This window comes from Amphiura filiformis, chromosome 8, assembly GCF_039555335.1.
Source record: "Amphiura filiformis chromosome 8, Afil_fr2py, whole genome shotgun sequence".
In the NCBI taxonomy this organism is placed as follows: domain Eukaryota; kingdom Metazoa; phylum Echinodermata; class Ophiuroidea; order Amphilepidida; family Amphiuridae; genus Amphiura; species Amphiura filiformis.
Window position 1 is genome coordinate 48,098,161 of NC_092635.1, and position 18,439 is coordinate 48,116,599.

The 18,439-nt window shown below is 40.9% G+C and overlaps 1 protein-coding gene across 2 annotated transcripts in view; it reads right to left on the bottom strand.

The window, feature by feature from the left end:
- Nucleotides 1–409: 409 nt before the first annotated feature.
- Nucleotides 410–18,439, bottom strand: part of LOC140159133 (tubulin polyglutamylase TTLL13-like) — a 42,539-nt gene continuing 24,509 nt past the window's right edge. The window contains exons 12-17 of one of the 2 annotated variants that reach the window (XM_072182488.1): nt 14,029–14,203; nt 13,104–13,295; nt 8,562–8,967; nt 7,011–7,326; nt 3,465–3,516; nt 410–2,551 (exon numbers count right to left, since the gene is read on the bottom strand). In XM_072182488.1, the coding sequence (XP_072038589.1) occupies nt 2,510–2,551; nt 3,465–3,516; nt 7,011–7,326; nt 8,562–8,967; nt 13,104–13,295; nt 14,029–14,203 (1,183 nt within the window). In that variant the 3' untranslated portion in view covers nt 410–2,509. Of the gene's footprint in view, nt 2,552–3,464; nt 3,517–7,010; nt 7,327–8,561; nt 8,968–13,097; nt 13,296–14,028; nt 14,204–18,439 lie in introns of both variants that reach the window. The other variant, XM_072182487.1, reaches the window with a different exon arrangement.

The following is an 18,439-nucleotide window of genomic DNA, read 5'->3' on the forward strand; positions in this document are numbered from 1 at the left end:
CAATTTCAAAAATACCTAATGACAATTTGAATGACTTATCCTTCACTTTTAAAGCAATTATAACACAATTTTAACTTTCTACTTTTGCTGGAATCACTGAAGGGGCCCTTAAATTTGCGTATCTAACCTCCTCGCAACATGTGCGAAATCAAATACCTCTTAAAATAAAAGTAGCTTATAACAATATTAACAGAAATGCACCTCTGAATGCTGCAAAAAATGCTACAACCTCACAAAAAGTAACACATCCATTATAAATACACCTATAGCTTCAGAACTAATAATCGTTTTCACAATATTTTAACATAAAAAAAGGATGATTTATTTATGCGCACTTTGATATCCCCATTCATTCAATATTAACAACAGTGTTTTGAATGAAAAATACCAGAATTTAAAAGTTGCAGCTGTTTGTATTGATTTGAAGTCGGCGTGAAGATAATGGCAAACTTTACGTGCCACAATGCTTGCATATTAACCATTGATTACTGTAAACTGCAACTTTTAAATTCTGGTATTTTTCTTTAAAAGCACTACTGTGTTGTTAATATTGACCGATATTGGACAAATGGGGTATCAAAATGTACGTAAATACACTATCCTTTCTATGTCAAAATATTGTAAATACAATTATTAGTTCTGAAGCTTTAGGCGTATTTATAACGGTTGCACTACTTTTTGTGAAGTCTATTCCAGGTACCTTCATTCAGGATAAATGAACAGGATGCCATGTAAATTACAGTTAATGATACAAAATCATTTGCAGTTAATGATGGTACATTAGTTTATAATTTACAAAATAGCTTTGTTTATTGGCATATTGTCTAATGCCATTGCGTCTCATCATTACATGGTCTAACACCATTTAGTCTAAAACCAATGGCCTAACTAATGAACCAGTTACAGGGTTGTTGCACTGAAAACATCATTAGCAAAGAAAATTACCCACATATGTTGATAATTGATTCTATTATATAGTGTATAGAGCATCAGTCCTTGGTAATACAGAAGATAATGTATTAAAACAAATTGAAAGCTTAGGCTCAATTACCTTAAGTGTAAACCTAGTAGCCGATCTGTAAGATAACATATAAACCACCCCCTCTCAGTCTCTGTTTGAAAGGTTTCGGACCTCAGCTCAAGTTTCATAATGAATAATTCTCATTGTCATTAAATTTCATTACCACTTTCGACCAACCACTTTAACGAGTTGTGAAATGTGTGTTGGGTGCATGGCACACCTGTGTGTATCTTCACAATCATCAAATTGTACAAGATGTCATATTGGTCAATGGTCTTACGCATTACCTTCTCTGATGCACAAGAAATACAAAAAACTAAATTCGTCGTTGGGCACGAAAAACCACCTATGTACTTGTGGCCCCTGAACATGTTTAAAACAAAACTGCCAACATGTTACATAAGAGGTTTTGGTTTAAACATGTTCAGGAGCCAAAAACACATAGGAGGTTTTTCCTGCCCAGTGACGTAATGCTCTGTTCTGGTTTTTTTTTTATGTATGGCCACAATCTGGTCATGCACCTTTAATGTTTAGAATATCAAGATATGGTTCAAACAAAAGAGACAAGACAGGGTCAGAAATTTGGCGAGAATCCATTCTTGCAAAGATTCTCGTCAACAAAATTGCAAGAATCTAAATGGATTCTCGTAAATATTTCAATTTATCATACAAAGTTATATGGCGAGAATCCGTGGATTCTTACAAAATTCCACTGGGAGAATCCAAAAGTATTCTCGCACTTGGTTGCTAATTTCTGACCCTGCAAGAGTGTTTTGTATGTTTCATGTTTAATATTAAGAACACGGAACACATAATCTGTCTGGTATGCAACATTATTTTCTCTGTGGTCACCAAACACGGGAGGTTTACCTATGAAGTAAATGAAATAGCAGAATACTGAAAAATGATATGCCTCTTGTTAAATCCATGTTACGCAAGAATTCTCTTGCATTATAGAACAGGGATTAGCCAGCGTGGGCCTGCAACGTTCAGGAACCCTGTATGCCGCCCTTGTAGTACTGCAAGCTATGATCAACTTCAAGATATTATGTCCTGCAAGGTATGATCAACTTCACCCTGTCACTGCTGATGCTACTTAACTGGTTTGACCAATCTGACAGTGAAAGGTACTTGCGTCTCGGCTCCCGTCTTGGAGTACACCAATCTGACAGTGAAAGGTACTTGCGTCTCGGCTCCCGTCTTGGAGTACACCAATCTGACAGTGAAAGGTACTTGCGTCTCGGCTCCGTCTTGGAGTACACCAATCTGACAGTGAAAGGTACTTGCGTCTCGGCTCCCGTCTTGTAGTACTTTTGACCCAACCTCATCATATAGCTACTGCATGCAACTGTATTGTTGATTTCACAGCAGTCACTCTACTGGGTATACAACCAGTAGGGGATATATCTTGCCAGTTTTGTCTATCATTTCCATATACTGCTCTTATCACTGTAGATATATACACAGTTACTCTGCTTCTAGCATTGGTCAGCTTAAGACGACAGCATGGTGTTCCCTCATCTCCAATTGCTGAAATTTGAAAGTTAACAAAGAAAATATTAAACTGATTTTATTTTACACTAAACATCTTCACTGATGAAGTAAATCTTGATAATAGGCATAAATCTTGTTAATGATGTTTAATATCAATCAACATAACTATTCACACAAAGAATATATCTATATGATGTAAAAAATAACCTTTTCAACATTTGTTGCCACTTTTTGTAATTACTTGGTTACATTTACAGTATCATAGTGATAATCTTGCATAGCACAACACATGATTCTTACATAAATGACACTGTACTTTGACTACATATACCGTATTTCGTCAAATAGTCGCCCCCCTCAAATAAACGCCCCCACCACTTTTTTTTCAACCAAGATGTTTCAAAAATGCTGATATTTCCATGCTATCTTGTGTAGTAAGCTTACCAAGTTAGCACATGGTCGATAATAAGCGTCAATAATTGGCGAAAATCTGGATCAGAAACCCGGAATGAGCCAGAAGTCAGTGTTTCTAGTTCATAGTTCGCCATTTTAGCGTGTGTTTTTAGTTTACCTAATGATTTTAACGGGAATTATCGTTCTAAAATTGACCTTGAATAAACGCCCCCCCTTATGTAACGCCCCCGGGGGTGTTTATTTGACGAAATACGGTAGGTCCTCACGGGTCCCAACTACACGTACTGCAGGATTTTCGAGGTATAATTTTAAAGTTTGTACCTCTTTCAGCACATGAGTCTATTATGATTCTTTACAACTATATTTCCATGATTCAGAGTTTAAAACCAGGGCTGTCAGCTTTTCGGAATTGCTTGGCGTGAGATATTATCGGAAAGGGGCTTATCAGGACAGAATGTTACTGAATATGTTCCATCCATGTAATTATTTTTTTAAACTTTTTTTTGAAAAGAAATCCTAATGCAAGTAGTCTTACCTTTAACCTTATAACGTTGGAAGCCCCTCGTATCCTCTGTGACCTGGTAGACCTAAACATGAAGTCAGAAAAATAAAGAGTTGCAAATAGTGTTTTTTTTCTTCTATCTAATAGCCTAAAATCCATGACACATATATTTATACTCTAAATACAATGGTTCACATAATCATAAGCAATCACAATATCAACACTTTAGCTGACTAAGTAAACTAAAACCACAATATGGTCAATCTTGAACACGACATTGCATCAAAATGGAGTGTATCAAATTACATAGCACAATGTGAATCAAAATAATTATTGGCTTGGAAACATGTTCATCAATGTGAATCAAAATTGCCTTAAAGCATGTTCATCAATGGTAAAAAAGCAGCAAGTCTTCCTTTCACACACCGGATAAAAAGCTTTTAAACCTATAAAAACAGTGAAAACTTTGAAGAGCATAACTGCATTGTCATAATAACTAATCTATATAGAAAATCTATGAAATATAGAAGATGATTACACAATATCATAGATAACTTTGATACACTCACACCAAAGACATAAGACACAAAAAGTCTGCCATGTTTGGGTGTTGCTTATGGAGTGTAAAATAGTGTGCTTCATTTATTTTGCTATGCGCTCTGCAAATTTTGATCTATAGTGTGTGGTTGTTTCAACTTGTTATGCCAATAATATGCGCTAAGCGCTGCATGCCCAAGCCTTTGACATCAAGCTGAAAAATGTCAGTTATTGTTTGATTTTGGGCTTGTAACCAATAAATGCCAGAGGTACACTATTTGGCTTCCATGAGCAACAAACCAAGATGACAGCTTTACCATAGCATTATGCATGGGGATATTCTGAGTTGCTACTCTTTGGGTCTAATATCTTTGATTCACACACACAGAATGATGGTCTAGCTATCACAATGAGATAGATAGTTTGAAATATGGAATATGTTTTAGTACAGCACGTGATGACATATGGATCTACTACATGTAAACAGTGTGAAAAATCTGCTGGCAGAAGCATATTATGAACAAGTCAATACAAGGGCAAATTAAAGCCTTTGCTAAGGCTAAAAAAAAGATTGTTTTCTTGTCCATAGACCACTTTTTATAGAAGGGTCGGTCGGTTGATAATTTTTTCCCCCAAAAGTGACCAGCATGCCAACATCCATGCATTCTAACTCAGGTCTATAATTCGCTAAGGACCGGAGGCACAATCTGATGATTCAATTCTTGTCAACAACACTTTTGTATGTACAGGCTCCTTCCTCAAATGCACAAGTCTAATACATCAAGGTCTATAGAGAATTAGAAGAGATGTGACATTGCAGTTGTGATATTGGTTTATCAGACGGTGGCGAACATGAACTTCATGATTTTGAGCCACAGATAATAACTTTTTTGAGCTTCTTCATGTAGGGTGAGGTTCTTTTTTTTATGGAATAATTCAAGATGTTTGACAAAAATAGTACAGAGAAAAAAAGTTTCTCAAAAAAAGTTTGGTCGTAACTTTTGGGGCAGTCGGTCGGTCGGACGTAGGAAAAGCAAACAATCTTTTAATTTTGCGCCTATTCATGGTAGATGAAATTCATGCTTCACACACAATACTACTTTTTCTAGGGTACATTTCACTAACACTTGTCAAACCTATAACCTATCCATAGTAGTTGCGATGGGGTTAGACTTACAATGGGTTAAAGGACTTATGATGCGCTGTAAATGTTAGCGAAATGCACCCAAGTTAGAGAAATTCATTAGACAAAAATAAATGGTATGGAATTTTAAATTATGTATGTATGATCTACAACTAAATTAACATACTGTATAGCAGGACATTTTAGCAGTATTTATTCTTCACAATTTTCAACCTACAATCAAGGAATTTAATGTTGGCACACTCTGGCATAATAACTGTAAATCGCTGCCCCTCTCCCCAATTCAATGTTGATGAAAGCAATTTTGACATTGGGCTCTCCAGTCTCCCCAATATTGGTTGAAGGGGAATGGGGAGGGAAGGAGAAAGGGGAAGGTTTGTAATTCTCATCAAACATAGTTATACTAACTTCACTGAACTCTAAGAGCAGCAATGAAGAGTTCCAACATATTGTCAAAGTGTGTCAACTATATTTTTCTTTGATTGTAGCTTGGGTACTTTTGTGTTTAGTTTTTGGTTTCAAAGATCTACACATTAAACACTATATACGGGTCATAAATATTTTTGTGGGCTTTTAAATTCAGATTTCTGAAATTAACCTTCAAAATAAGAACCTAGCAAAAATGCCTGCTATACAGTTTGCAAAATTATGACCTAGTCAATGAATAAAACCAGAGAAGACAGAATTTGCATCCTCAATGTGTATGAACAATACTTGAGTTGTGCATTCTGTACCATGCCTAATCCAATATATGACAAGTTTACCCATCGCATTACACATGGAATTAGTATGCAATCTGTCTTCTCTGTTTAATTTCTTTGGATCTACTAGATGGAGCAGCAACATCTAAAGAATACTAAGCATACATGTACTCTCATACCATAAAGCACTATATAACTGAACTGATCCATTTAAAGTACACACTCCCTCTGGAAGATTTAGGTAATGTCTTTTCCAACTGGTGCGTGGATTTCAAAAGGAATGAACACATTAGGCAGTTCTAGTTGAATTTCATACACCCTCTGAGAAAGATTTAACCTCAATCTTCCACTGAGGGAGGATGAGTTTCAAATAAGAAAGAGTTGGTTACTGTGCTAATTCCATTTGAAATTCTTACTCCCCATGCGGAAGATATTTTCAAAATCTTCCCCAGAGGGAGTATGGACCTTAAATGGACTATCCCATTACAACACACCAGTCATGATAAACTAAACATACGATAGGGCAGCTTTTCTGCTGTATGCAGATTGCCTGCTGTTGTTGTGACTATATACTGTGGTGGTTCACAGCATATTTCTCTATTCTGTAACCTGAAAGTTGCTGATGATTGCCTCGGCTGCTGTTGCTGATCCTGATTTGCTCTATGTAGCAAATTGTGTGCGAGTGCAGTGTGGATGATGTAAACACAAGAACGATTGCATTCAATACGTATTTTAACTTAGAAAGTGGTAGCTTTCATACATCTTTGTTTTGGATGTTTGTTAGTGGTCTGGCACTATTTCAATTAATGTGTATCCACATATCCAGTATAAGGTGGAGCATGACCTATAAAATGCTCTGCATGCTAGCCATAGGCTTCAACATAAAAAGTCCCCAGTTTAGAAATATTTTCTCCAAATATTGTAAGAACCACTGAACCAATACTAGGCTTGTTTGTACTCATTTTGATGCAATTTTCATGCTGATTCTAAATATGGTCATGAAAATTTACAATTCTCAATTATTTCTAAATTATTTAAAGAAAACTATTTTAATGACCATTTGGGCGGGTCTAACACAAAAACCTTTTCTTCAGCTTATGGGTTAGCTGTGAATTATAATACTGTCACCATGCAAATGAAATCTACCACACAGAAACACCACACAATGTTATCCAACTAACTTGATTTGACCCTCACCTTAAACTGATACTATCAGGAGCGCTACCCAGTCCTTCTCTACTCCCAACTCTAATACTATTGTTATTGTTCAAATCCGGCCTGTGAGCCAACGGTGCTGGTCCAGACATCAGCGACAGATTCAGGGGTGCTGCTGGACCCGACTGATGACCTGGTGGTGGTGGTGCATGCGCTACCCTGATCAGGTTGGGAAAGTTGGGTCCACTGTTGGGATATGATGTCGGCGGTTGGGTGCCGTACTCTCCGGCTGATGATGTTAGGTTGGCAGCACTGGATGCATTGACTAATCTGGGATTACTTCTATGTTGTGGTGCACCTGAAAGACAAGAGTAGTTTGATTTTATAAAAAAAAAAAGGTTCTCTTGCATTTATTGTATTGATATAAAACAAGAATTAGGCGACGAAAAAAATAACCCTGTTCGGCCCGACCGACAACGATTTTGAACAAATTGGGGGAAAAAATGACCTGTACAAATGAATGGAAATTTCAGGAACAAATTTTTTTTTGTATTTTCTTAAATTGCAAATTATTTACAGATTTTGGTGATTTTTGAGTCATTTCACACAAAAAAAAAAAAGAGGGCCGACCGATCGACCCTACTTGAAAGGTCTGTCCGCCCGTAGAACAGGGTTTCTTTTTTTTCATCCCCTTATCGTACAATTCTTTGGTAATGAAATATACATTAATCATTAATGTTAATTCTTTGTGTAATTGTGTATGTTGGTTTTACGATTAAACATCTGACGACTTCAAAAAAAAAAAAAGTTTTATTAGGACCTAAACCTTCTCCTTCTTCCTAGCCTAAAATGGCTAAGTATTACTTATGCACAGGCTATGTGTGCACAGTGAATTATCTATGTACAATGGATCCTAGGATTGGGGGTTGTGCTGATAACAGACCGAGATGATCTCCTATTCTTTTAACCCCATGAGAACTACCTGCCGATTGGCCAAAAAGAAGTTTTCATTATCAATTGGCCCAATCAGCAACATTGGTAGAATAATTTCACCACGCAAAACAATTGGGTGAATTATTTGCAAAGATTCATTCTGATTGGTGATTCAAGTGAAGATATCATGTAATTGACCAATCAGAGGCAATGTTAGATCAGCAGATAGAGCTCAGGGGGTTAAAGGTGTCTGGTCACCTTTAACATGCCAGGTGTTGGTCTTCTGCTGCACAAGACATAAAGCTTAAGCTTTGCCAGGGGTAATAATTAGCCCAGCATTGACATTATGCTAGTGATACATTTTATATGTAACCTGCTACCACCAAATGAACGTAAAGAAGCAAGTTTGCTGTTTCGAGACATCCAAGCTACTGCGTTGGTGTTCTTTGTTTCCCATGCACCTGTTCAAGCCAATAGTATGTCTGTATGTCCTTTGTGAATGTTGGCACAATGGATCATTCATGAAGGACATACTACTGGCTTGTACAGATGCACGGCAAACAATGAACATCAGCAGCCAGGATGTCTCGAAACTACCAATTTGCGACTTTACGCCCATTTTGTGGTAGCAGGTCACATATCTCTGGCAATCCAACTCACCATCTCTCCTTTGTCCAGCGCTAAGAACCCTCCTCTGCTGACCACCTGTCACATGACCACCATAATCACCCTGTGGGTGTCCGCTAGCTGCCAAATTGGCTCGGCTTGACGAGGAGCTCGTCACCCCATGATTATCACTGTCCAATATATTAGTTATATGCTTCCATTCGTGTTCAGGTATGACAGTACTCATGTAGCGATTGTCTCTAGTGCCACCAAGATGGCCTTTTCTTGCCACATATTTATGTCTTTGTGTGAGTGTCGAGTGACTTTGGTTCTGATGGTAGGTGGTGCTGTTATGAGGATGGATTTGACCCATGACCCGACTACTTTTGTTTAGTGCGTGTTGCCACTGGCTACTAGTGTGGCCTGATGGATGAGGTAGTTTAGCCGTCAGAGAGACAATCTGTGTAGAAATGGTTCAGAGAACATTGTTAATGATTTGTAAAATACTGCGTAAAAAATATGAGAAGATTGAAAAATAAAATATTAACCTATAAATGTCTGTCTGTTTGTCTATGAAAATATTTTAATAGTTAGTATTGTTAGAATTGAAATTTAATTATAGCAGCAGTCTCAAGCTTCATCACTGAAAAAGTAGCTCAGTTTCAGTATTTTTAATATCCTATTGGTGCACACTGAGATAGAGGATTAAGTTCTGTTAAAATCTGACTGAAGCACTGAGTGACAATGATAATTTTGATACTGATAACAATGATGATAACAATAATGATTATAATGAGGGGTGACAATTATCACCAAGGCAAAAAACTTCATACTTTCATGTGCATAAGAATTAATGCATTATGTGATCTCAAAACATGCAAGAAACAAATTAGTTCTTTCTCAGCTATTTTTTAATATTAGCTATGTTATTTGCTGTTAATTAAATATGAACAATGTCAAAAATATTATGCAAAGGCAAGTTATATGCACATAGCATAAATCAAAATAGTTAGTAAATATCTAATATTACAATATAGCTTAATGTTAAGCTCTACATTAGCTTTCAGAGAAGAAAAGACCTTTATTGTCTGTGGTGCGTGTACACAGCATAAACACGGATGTGGGTTCTGATTGGCCAATTCAATCATCCCACAATCATAACAACAGACCGGTAAACGGTCATTTGATTGGCCAATTACGAGTCAAAGCTGCATTTGGCGCTCATGAAGGGTCGCAAAGGGAATACAACTCCCAGGTCTGTATTCAGGGGCATACCAGGACAACCGAGCCAGGGGGGAAAATTTCCAAATGTCCCACTGACAGGGCTGAAATATGGTTGCCAACTAGAATGGTTAATTGTTGATCCCAATTTTGTTCACAAGGGTGCTTGAGAATCTATAAAGTGTGGGGTTCATCTTGCTCCCGTATTTAAGAGACTTTTTTCTGAGCCACAGAGGCAACTTGCCCTCCCTGCCCCTGGTTGGTAGGCCGCTGCCTGTGTTGCTCAGGGCGCATGCTGATCAGAGCAAGAGAGGTAGATACTTCTATGTATGCTAGTGTAGACTAAGATTCATGGTTAGGTTAAGTATTCAGATCTGTGTTTAAGGTTCAGATACAATTATGGTTAGGGTGGTAATCATAATAGTATGGTTACCAGCATTTAGTAGACATTAGGGCAAATGGTAAGACAGTACATGATGCCTGTTAAGCATTCTGTCACCCAAGGTGTTAGGCAAATCACACAATATTTTAATAGATTAGTTGGTGGTGTGCTATTAGCCTTAGAATATAGGGGTAAGTATTAGTATTTAAGTTATGTCAGTCCAGCTATTACAGAGGGAGGTTGCATCTAGCTGGGCACAGCACACATTATTCACCTGATGAGGATGTATAGATGTATGGGATGGATATGTAGGGTTATGAGCCTTAGGAATAGTCCCATCACCATTGATATTAATAACATTGCTGAATGATAGCTGCAATCCTTTGATGGGCACTTGCTGATTATTATCAACCTAAATAAAGCAAATGCAAATAAAAACATGTGGAGCAAAGTAGGTGTTAATGGATGGCAGTTAAGCATATAAATGTTGGCATGAGCAGCTGTTGCATGCAGTCAGTATTCAACAATGGTGTTTGGTTAATACAAGTGTTTATTACAACTGTCCTCATTAGAAAGTGAGAAGCACATTGTGTCATGCACTCATGTAAAATAAACTAAAACACACTGATTTAGGGAACAAACTAAAAGTATGATGACATCCTATAAATGCAAGTGCTATCATTAGGAGGCTGACCCCCTCCCTTTAACGAAAGTGTGAGATATAAAAAATTCCAACCCCAAAAGTTCAACTTTGACTGATAATTTAAATGATTTTTTATAAATGTTACCAGACTTTTTGACCCAGCTAAAGGACTTTTGTTTATAGGACATCGTCGAACTTTTGATTTGTTCCCTCACACCTGGCATGGCTGTGTAACAAGAACATGACTGAACATTTAATTATCACCCAATACACTATAGCATGTGCAAGTATAGGTAGTGGGTGGCGGTTCCAAAATCACATAAAGCTGTGGTCCAGTGCACAGAGCAATCATCTCTGTGCACAATAATTGGCAGACTTGTTCAAGAGGAGAAGGGGAACCACTCCTGGGTCTTGCTACTTGTATTTTAGCATCAAGGGCCAAAGCAAGTTAGCTATAATGTGCCAACGGACAAACTCCATAAAGAAGTAACATAGAGAATCAGTCATCTCAGTAATGCTTTTGAGCAAAAACAATAGCCAACATAACAACATTGAACAAAGTAAAGAACAACCAACAACAAAACATCTGAAATAGAAACAACTCAACTCAATACGTTTGTGAAGACTATCATTCATCCAGGTATTAATAACTAAGAATTTGAGATTATAATCTGCCATTCAAGTCCAAGTAGATCAGATTATAATCTAATTCTTAGAAATCAACTCAATCATAACAAAATAACTAACCCATAAACAACAAGTTGAGATAAAATAAAACTGAACTGATGAAATAAACTGAACTGAACTAGACTAACCTGAATCTGATCAGACAAAGAACTCATATCTACACATTCTTCCTGATCCGGCTGAGACCTACTAAAATCCCTCCTACTCATCCCGCCACCACTAGTACTACTAGATCCCTCTCCTCTAATATCCGACTGCACTTGAAGAAAATGCGGGCTTTTATTCAAATCACACAATCCTCTAATACAATCATCTGACTGCCAGTACGTTGCCTCGCATATGCCACTTGTAACACATGCCCTACCATCGCTCCCTATATTATTGTGTCTGTCTAAAACATACACATCTTCGTCACCTTCAGAATTATGTCTTGAACGCTTGCGGTGACCCGACACAAATAACCCTTCTCTTTGGTACTGAGCCATCTGTTCTCGTTGGTGCAGGTTATATGAGTATATTTCGGGTCGAGGTTGTCTAGTTCTATAAAGCCCTGTATGTGTATTTTTCTCGGATTCGTGAGGTGACCTTTGACCTATCTGTGATTTCTGGTTTGGCGGAGGTTCGAGGTGTAAATAATGAGTCATGCGGGTGCCTATTCTGTTGCTTCCGAGAGAACGTGCCTTCCAAGCACGTCTCAGCTGTTACAGATAAACACATGCATTTTAAAATAATGATCTTCATATTCATATATTGTTGGTGGTATACTTACTTTGCAACAATCTTTCTCTAATGTACTATTTCATTTACAAGTTATATTTTTTTGAATGCCAGAATTGAAGATTAAGGTAAATTTTCAAAAAGGTATCAAGCTGAAATGTTGAAGAGTTTTTCCCATGTCCCTTGCGCACATTAGATATACATGTATATACATGTGTGTTTGATCACGCTAAATTGTAAAAGTTTTTAATTTTATTTTTTTCTACTACATATTTTTTACATTTTACAGACAATTTAAACAAAAATCAGCTGCAAAAATTCAGTTTCAAATGTGATTCTGACTGAATTGACAACACTATCTATAGAATTGCATTTATCATATTGGGAGACTATAGGTACAAAATAACAAAAAATTTGGCGTTGTTGAATAATAAAAAATAAAATAGCACATAAAATAAAATAATTAGATTTAAGTCCCATGAGACATACACAAAAATTTTGTTTGACCTCTTAAATGACAATGCACTGATGACCATGACGTTGGGTACATGTGCTATTCCAGTTGAAATCCATACACCCTATGGAAGACATGACCTTATTCTCCCACACAGATTTTATATAGAGTCACATATATTGCAGTAGCCCTATTTGAAAATCACAATCCCTGCGTGGAAGATTAAGGTCACGTCTTCCATAGGGGGTGTATGGATTTCAACTGGAATTTACCCATTATCTATCCACCACTTTGTGGTGGATAGATACACACATGAAACAAATGAAGGCGCTGAAAAAATGGGGGGATATATTAGAGGGGGGCTTTAAGGGGGACTTTAATAAGAGAGAATTTGGTATACTACAACTTTTCATAAATATTACCAACTCAAGAAAAGGACACCAAAAAAATACCACATAAAAGCTGAGGGAGGCTGGGAACACTTACACTTGCCTGTCTTTCTGCATTCTTCATCACTCCTACAGTACCCGGTGTACAATGTAGAAGCCTATAGACATGCTCTACTACTCCTAGACCTCTCACTAGATTGTCTCGCTGTAATAAGGCACTGATTCTCTCTAATTCTTCTTCTTCTAGAATGTCCATTGGCTGCGATGTGTCAATTAGATCGCCATCAGCTTTACTCTGGAAATTAACAAATGTGTGCAGATTTTAATTGCAATATCTTTTCCCAGTTACTTACATGTATATAGGGTGTATCAAAATGATCGGTACCCACCAGCTTTGTCGTCTAAAGAAACGCTTGCTTCTTTCAAATTTGACATTAGATCCTCTTGAATTGACTACAATTTTCAGTGTTATGACCTTTTCTTACATAAATCTACAAATAAGGTGGATGTTATACTGCATTTTGACGTGGCAGTCTTGGTCATGTTCACTGGTTATTGATGGGTACCAATCATTTTGATACACCTTGTACAACAGTGCATGAACTTGATATCAGTTATGCACAAAACAGTCACCACATTTTTTGTTTACATATCGTTTTGTTTTTAGGCTCCGCAGGCTTCAAACACTAGCTTCCAGAGAAAAAACACACTCTCTTTTTTGTGGTGCGTGTACACAGCGTACCCACGGAAGTGGGGTTCTGATTGGCTAATTCAACCGTCTGATAATCATAACAACAGACTGGTAATCTGATTGGTCGATTGCGCGTCAAAGAAGCATTTGGAAAAGAGCAGTGCTCATCAAAGCCAGGACTATGCTGCTCATTAACATGGCGCACATGTCAATCAGAGCAAGAGAGTACCATACTTTTCTGGAAGCTAGTGTAGCCAAGTTTTATTGTCACAAGCTCTGTATAAACTACTAAATACTAATTTTCACATTATTTAAAAAATAGGGTGTATTTACTTACATCCTGTGACTTGGACGTGCCTGCTCTCTTGGTGAGGGCTACTCTGGGCACAAAGTTCCTGCTCCTAGTCCTCCCAGGACTCTCTGGTCTTAGACCGCTGTCTCTCCTACTGGATTTCTTCCTCAACATCATCTCTAGTTTCTCCTGCTTGGCTTGGATTTCTGCTCGTTGTTGTCTGCAATAATTGCAAATTATTTCATGTTAAGAAATGCTCAACCAAAAAACAAAGATACAAAGTGAATGTTTTACATCGTTCACCATCTTTTGAATTTCAAGATGAAAATATTTGAATGTATTCAAAATACAAGGAGTGGAGTATGAAAAGAACTAGTGGAGGCAAAATAGTGAACTACTATAGTTCGTTCAGCTCGTAATCGGCGGGTTTTATAACATCGCGGATTAATATCAATATATTTTATTTCGGGAACTGTCTTGTGACAACTCGCCAGAAGTATCACAAATTGTTATAAGTCTATATTTTGTCTATATTTTATTTAACATGAACAATATTAGTCCCAAACAAAAATGTTTGGTAGACTCATAACCGGTGCGATCTTACCTTTCCGATGTTGATTAAGATACTTCTTGCATCGATCCCGAGATGCGGAAAAAACCAATAGTCATTTTGTCCCACATAAATGAATAAATAACAAAAACCCCGATCCCCGAGTGGACTCACCCATTCGGTGGCGTCACACTACGATAATCACCCTTATCCGACTTGGGCAGCCCCTACTCGCCAAACTTGTAGGGGGCGGCGGGGTCGGGATAATCAACATCGGAAAGGTAAGATCGCACGGTTATGAGTCTACCAAACATTTTTGTTTGGGACTAGACTCAGTACACCGGTCGATCTTACCGTTCCGATGTTGATTAAGATACTTCTTGCATCAACATCTGAAAGATCGATCTAGCAAGTAACCGACGGATGGAGGTACAAGATTGGCCAGCATCTGATAAGGATCGGGAGAGTGGGTAGCATGGTAATCGCGAGGTCAAACTATTTCCCCCCCTCACGGCGGAAACAGAAAGACTACGTGAACAGACAAAAACCCTGAACTGAAAGTTCAGTGGTTAAGAATAGAAACACTGGTTCTTACCATGTTGGAATTCTGATTGTCCGCCAAAAACACCTGATACCCAACCACCGTATTATCTCCGCAGAATAGCCCTGGAGAACTGAACGCCTGGTCGTTGGTTTACGTTTTTAGTAAACCGTGGAAAAGGACGACGGGTTCTTCCAAGACACAGCCTGACAAATCTCTTCTATGGGGACCCCCTATGGTAGGCCCACGAAGATGAGATAGATCTGGTTGAGTGGGCCTTGGGGCGGCGTCTTTTGCCGCCCCGAGTCCACCAACACCTGGACCAGCCACCGTGCCAGAGTCTGTTTAGCGGCTGGACCGTGCGGTTCTGCGTGAGTGATAAATAAGCGGTCATGAGCCCCTCTTAAGGTTTGTGTTCGGCCAAGGTAGTGCTGTAGCGCCCTCACCGGGCACCACAACCTGTCTTCGGCTATTGACGAACCCTGCCCAATACTGGGGAGGAAGAGGGGCGAGTGTCGGAATGTACTTCGCTCATTTTTTGCAAGGAAATCCGGGCGAAGAAACAGCGTCGCCCGTTGTTAGTAATCACGGAGGCTGACTTGAGACTGCGTGCAACTCTGAGCAGCGCCGTCCCGAAGCCAACGCCAGAAGAAAGGCCGCCTTTAAGAGTGACGTATTTAAGGGTCGCTTTTGACAGGGGCTCAAAAGGGGACCCTTAATATACTCCAAGACTGTGTTGAGGTCCCATGGAGGGACCACCTTCCTAACCGGCGGGCGCTCGTTGAACATACCGTCGAGAAGAAGACTTAGGGACCCATCTGAATTGATAGTCGACCCGTCGTCGAAGCCTCGATGAATCGAGAGAATGGCTGACTTATAGTTGGCTATCGTTGCCTGCTGAAGTCCTGACCTGAACTTTTCTGTCAGAAAATCTGCCACTAGAGGCACAGAGGCTCTAGTGGGAGATGTATTTCTCTCATCGCACCATGCGTAGTAGGGAGCCAAACGCTGACTATACGTGCACGGAGGGTAGACTCGCGTCTACCCCGGCGATGAGAGAAGCAGCTTCTGATGAAAAGCCTCCCTCCGCCGCACGTTCCCTGATAAGGGCCACGCAGCTAACTGCAGGTGCTCTAGTGGTAGACTTGGTACCTCTCCTCCGGGCATCCGGAGTAGATTTAATAACTTCGGGGGTACTCGCGGCTGTGCCGCTAGTAGATCCACCATCGGTCGAAACCACAGGTGTTTCGCCAGAACGGTGCTATCAGAATGACGTTGCAATCCTCCCTCCCGATCTTGGTCACCACCCTTGCGAGTAGCGAGATCGGGGAAAGCGTAAGCAGTCATTCCTCCCCAGTCTCACGGACAGAGCGTCCACGGCGAATGCCTGTGGGTCTGCGACCCTCGAGCAGTACACCGGCAGCTGATGATTGCGATGAGATGCGAACAAATCTATCGAGGGGTGGTACATCACCTCGAAGATCGTCTGGGCGACCTGCGGAGCAAGGGACCATTCTGTAGGTCCCGACACCTTTCCTCGTGACAGATCGTCCGCGAGGATGTTGGTGACTCCGCTATGTGCATCGCTCTCAACGTAATCTGCCTGGCCTTGCACCACCCTATCAGGCGTGGTGCGTGCAGGCACAACCGTGGTGACCTTGTGCCCCTTGTCTGTTGAGGTAGGCCACCACGGTTGTGTTGTCCGTTTGGACAACGATATGAGATCCACGATCACCTTCTCGAAATGCTGGAGAGTTCTCTCCACTGCCCAAAGTTCGAGAAGGTTGATATGGAACTCCGTCTCCGTGGCCGACCATAGGCCGAGACTGAGTCCCGTGGATGTGGCCCCCCCAGCCCAGTTTTGACGCGTCGGTCGTCACTACGTGACGCACCGCTGGTGCAGGGAACCTGACACCTTGAGTCAAATTGGGCTGATGGGTCCACCACCAGAGTTCCTCTCGCGCGATCTCCGACATCGAACCGCGAGGATATTGGGTGACGACTGGGCCTGTAAAAGGCTAGAAGGTGTAGTTGTATAGGCCTCATGTGAAAGCGGCAGTACGGTACGAGGTCTACCATACTGGCCATAAGGCCCAAAACCTTCATCCATGCCACAGCGGGTGCTCCCTCTGACTCGGCCAAGAGTCGGGCACACCTCGCCATGTTCGTCACCCTCTCGGGTGAGGGCGCCGCGATCCCCTCCTTGAGGTTGATCTGGGCCCCTAAGAATAGTGGTGTCTCGTCGGGACCAAATTGGATTTCTTGGCGTTGATCAGAAATCCCAGGTCCGCACCGTCGGACTACTAACTCCACGAGACACTGTGTCTCCAGTGGGGTGCGTCCGTAAATGAACCAATCGTCCAGGTAGCAACACATGTTGACTCCCCTGCGCTTCAGGTACGCTGCCACCGCCTGACCAGGAGTGTAAACACTCTGGGGAGGTGGACAAGCGAATGGCAGGCATCGAAACTGGTAAGTTTGACCCTGTACCTTGAAGGCGTAGAAACCTCTGATCTTGAGGTGCGATCGAACATGCAGATATGCGTCCGAGAGATCTAGCGATGCCGCCCACATACCCTTGATGGGGCAGGCTAGCACCGAAGCGAGAGCCTCCATTCTGAACCGCTTGGGCCTGATGAACTCGTGCAACGGCTCGAGGCTCAGAATGGGCCTCCAGGCGCCGGTCTTCTTTGGAGCCAGAAAAAACGTGCTCCAAAACCCTTGGTGAAAGGGGGTAGACCGGGACAATCGCTTGCTTCGTGAGAAGCTGAGTGATCTCTGACAGTAGTGCCCGACGCTGGGGGCCGTCTGGCGGCACTACCGTGGACCTCTGAATCGTGCAGGCGCCTGAGGGTGGCTGGTAAATTCCAGCCTGTAACCCCCACTGACCACTGACAATACCCAGGCGCCGGTGAGATGGCATGCCATCTCTGGGCGTAATGCACAGCGGCCGCCCACAGGGGAATCCCTGTGGAAGTCCAAACCTGCCGGCATGGACTGTCGACCGCCGTGCCCTCAGGACCGATCTGGTTTGCCACCCTTAGAAGAACGGCTCTTCTTAGGGGGCTTGCCATACGGTCCAGCACTACTCGTGCGCTGCCCCGCTTTCTTGGGACGTGCTGGAGTAGCCTCGGGCTCGGGTGTAGTCTGTGGTGCGGTCCTGCTGAAGCGGAGCTGGCGCTGAAGAACGCTTAGAAGACTTCTTCTTCTTGTGCTTCTTCTTAGCCTTACTGCCCTTCCCTTGGTCAGGGCAGCCTCCGACTTCTTCAGAGTGCTCTCATTGGTGGCCTTCTTTGCCCGGTCCTCAACCGTGGCGCAAAAGGCCTGTCCAAAGAGTAGCCCCTGTCCCACCGAGTCTGACTTCT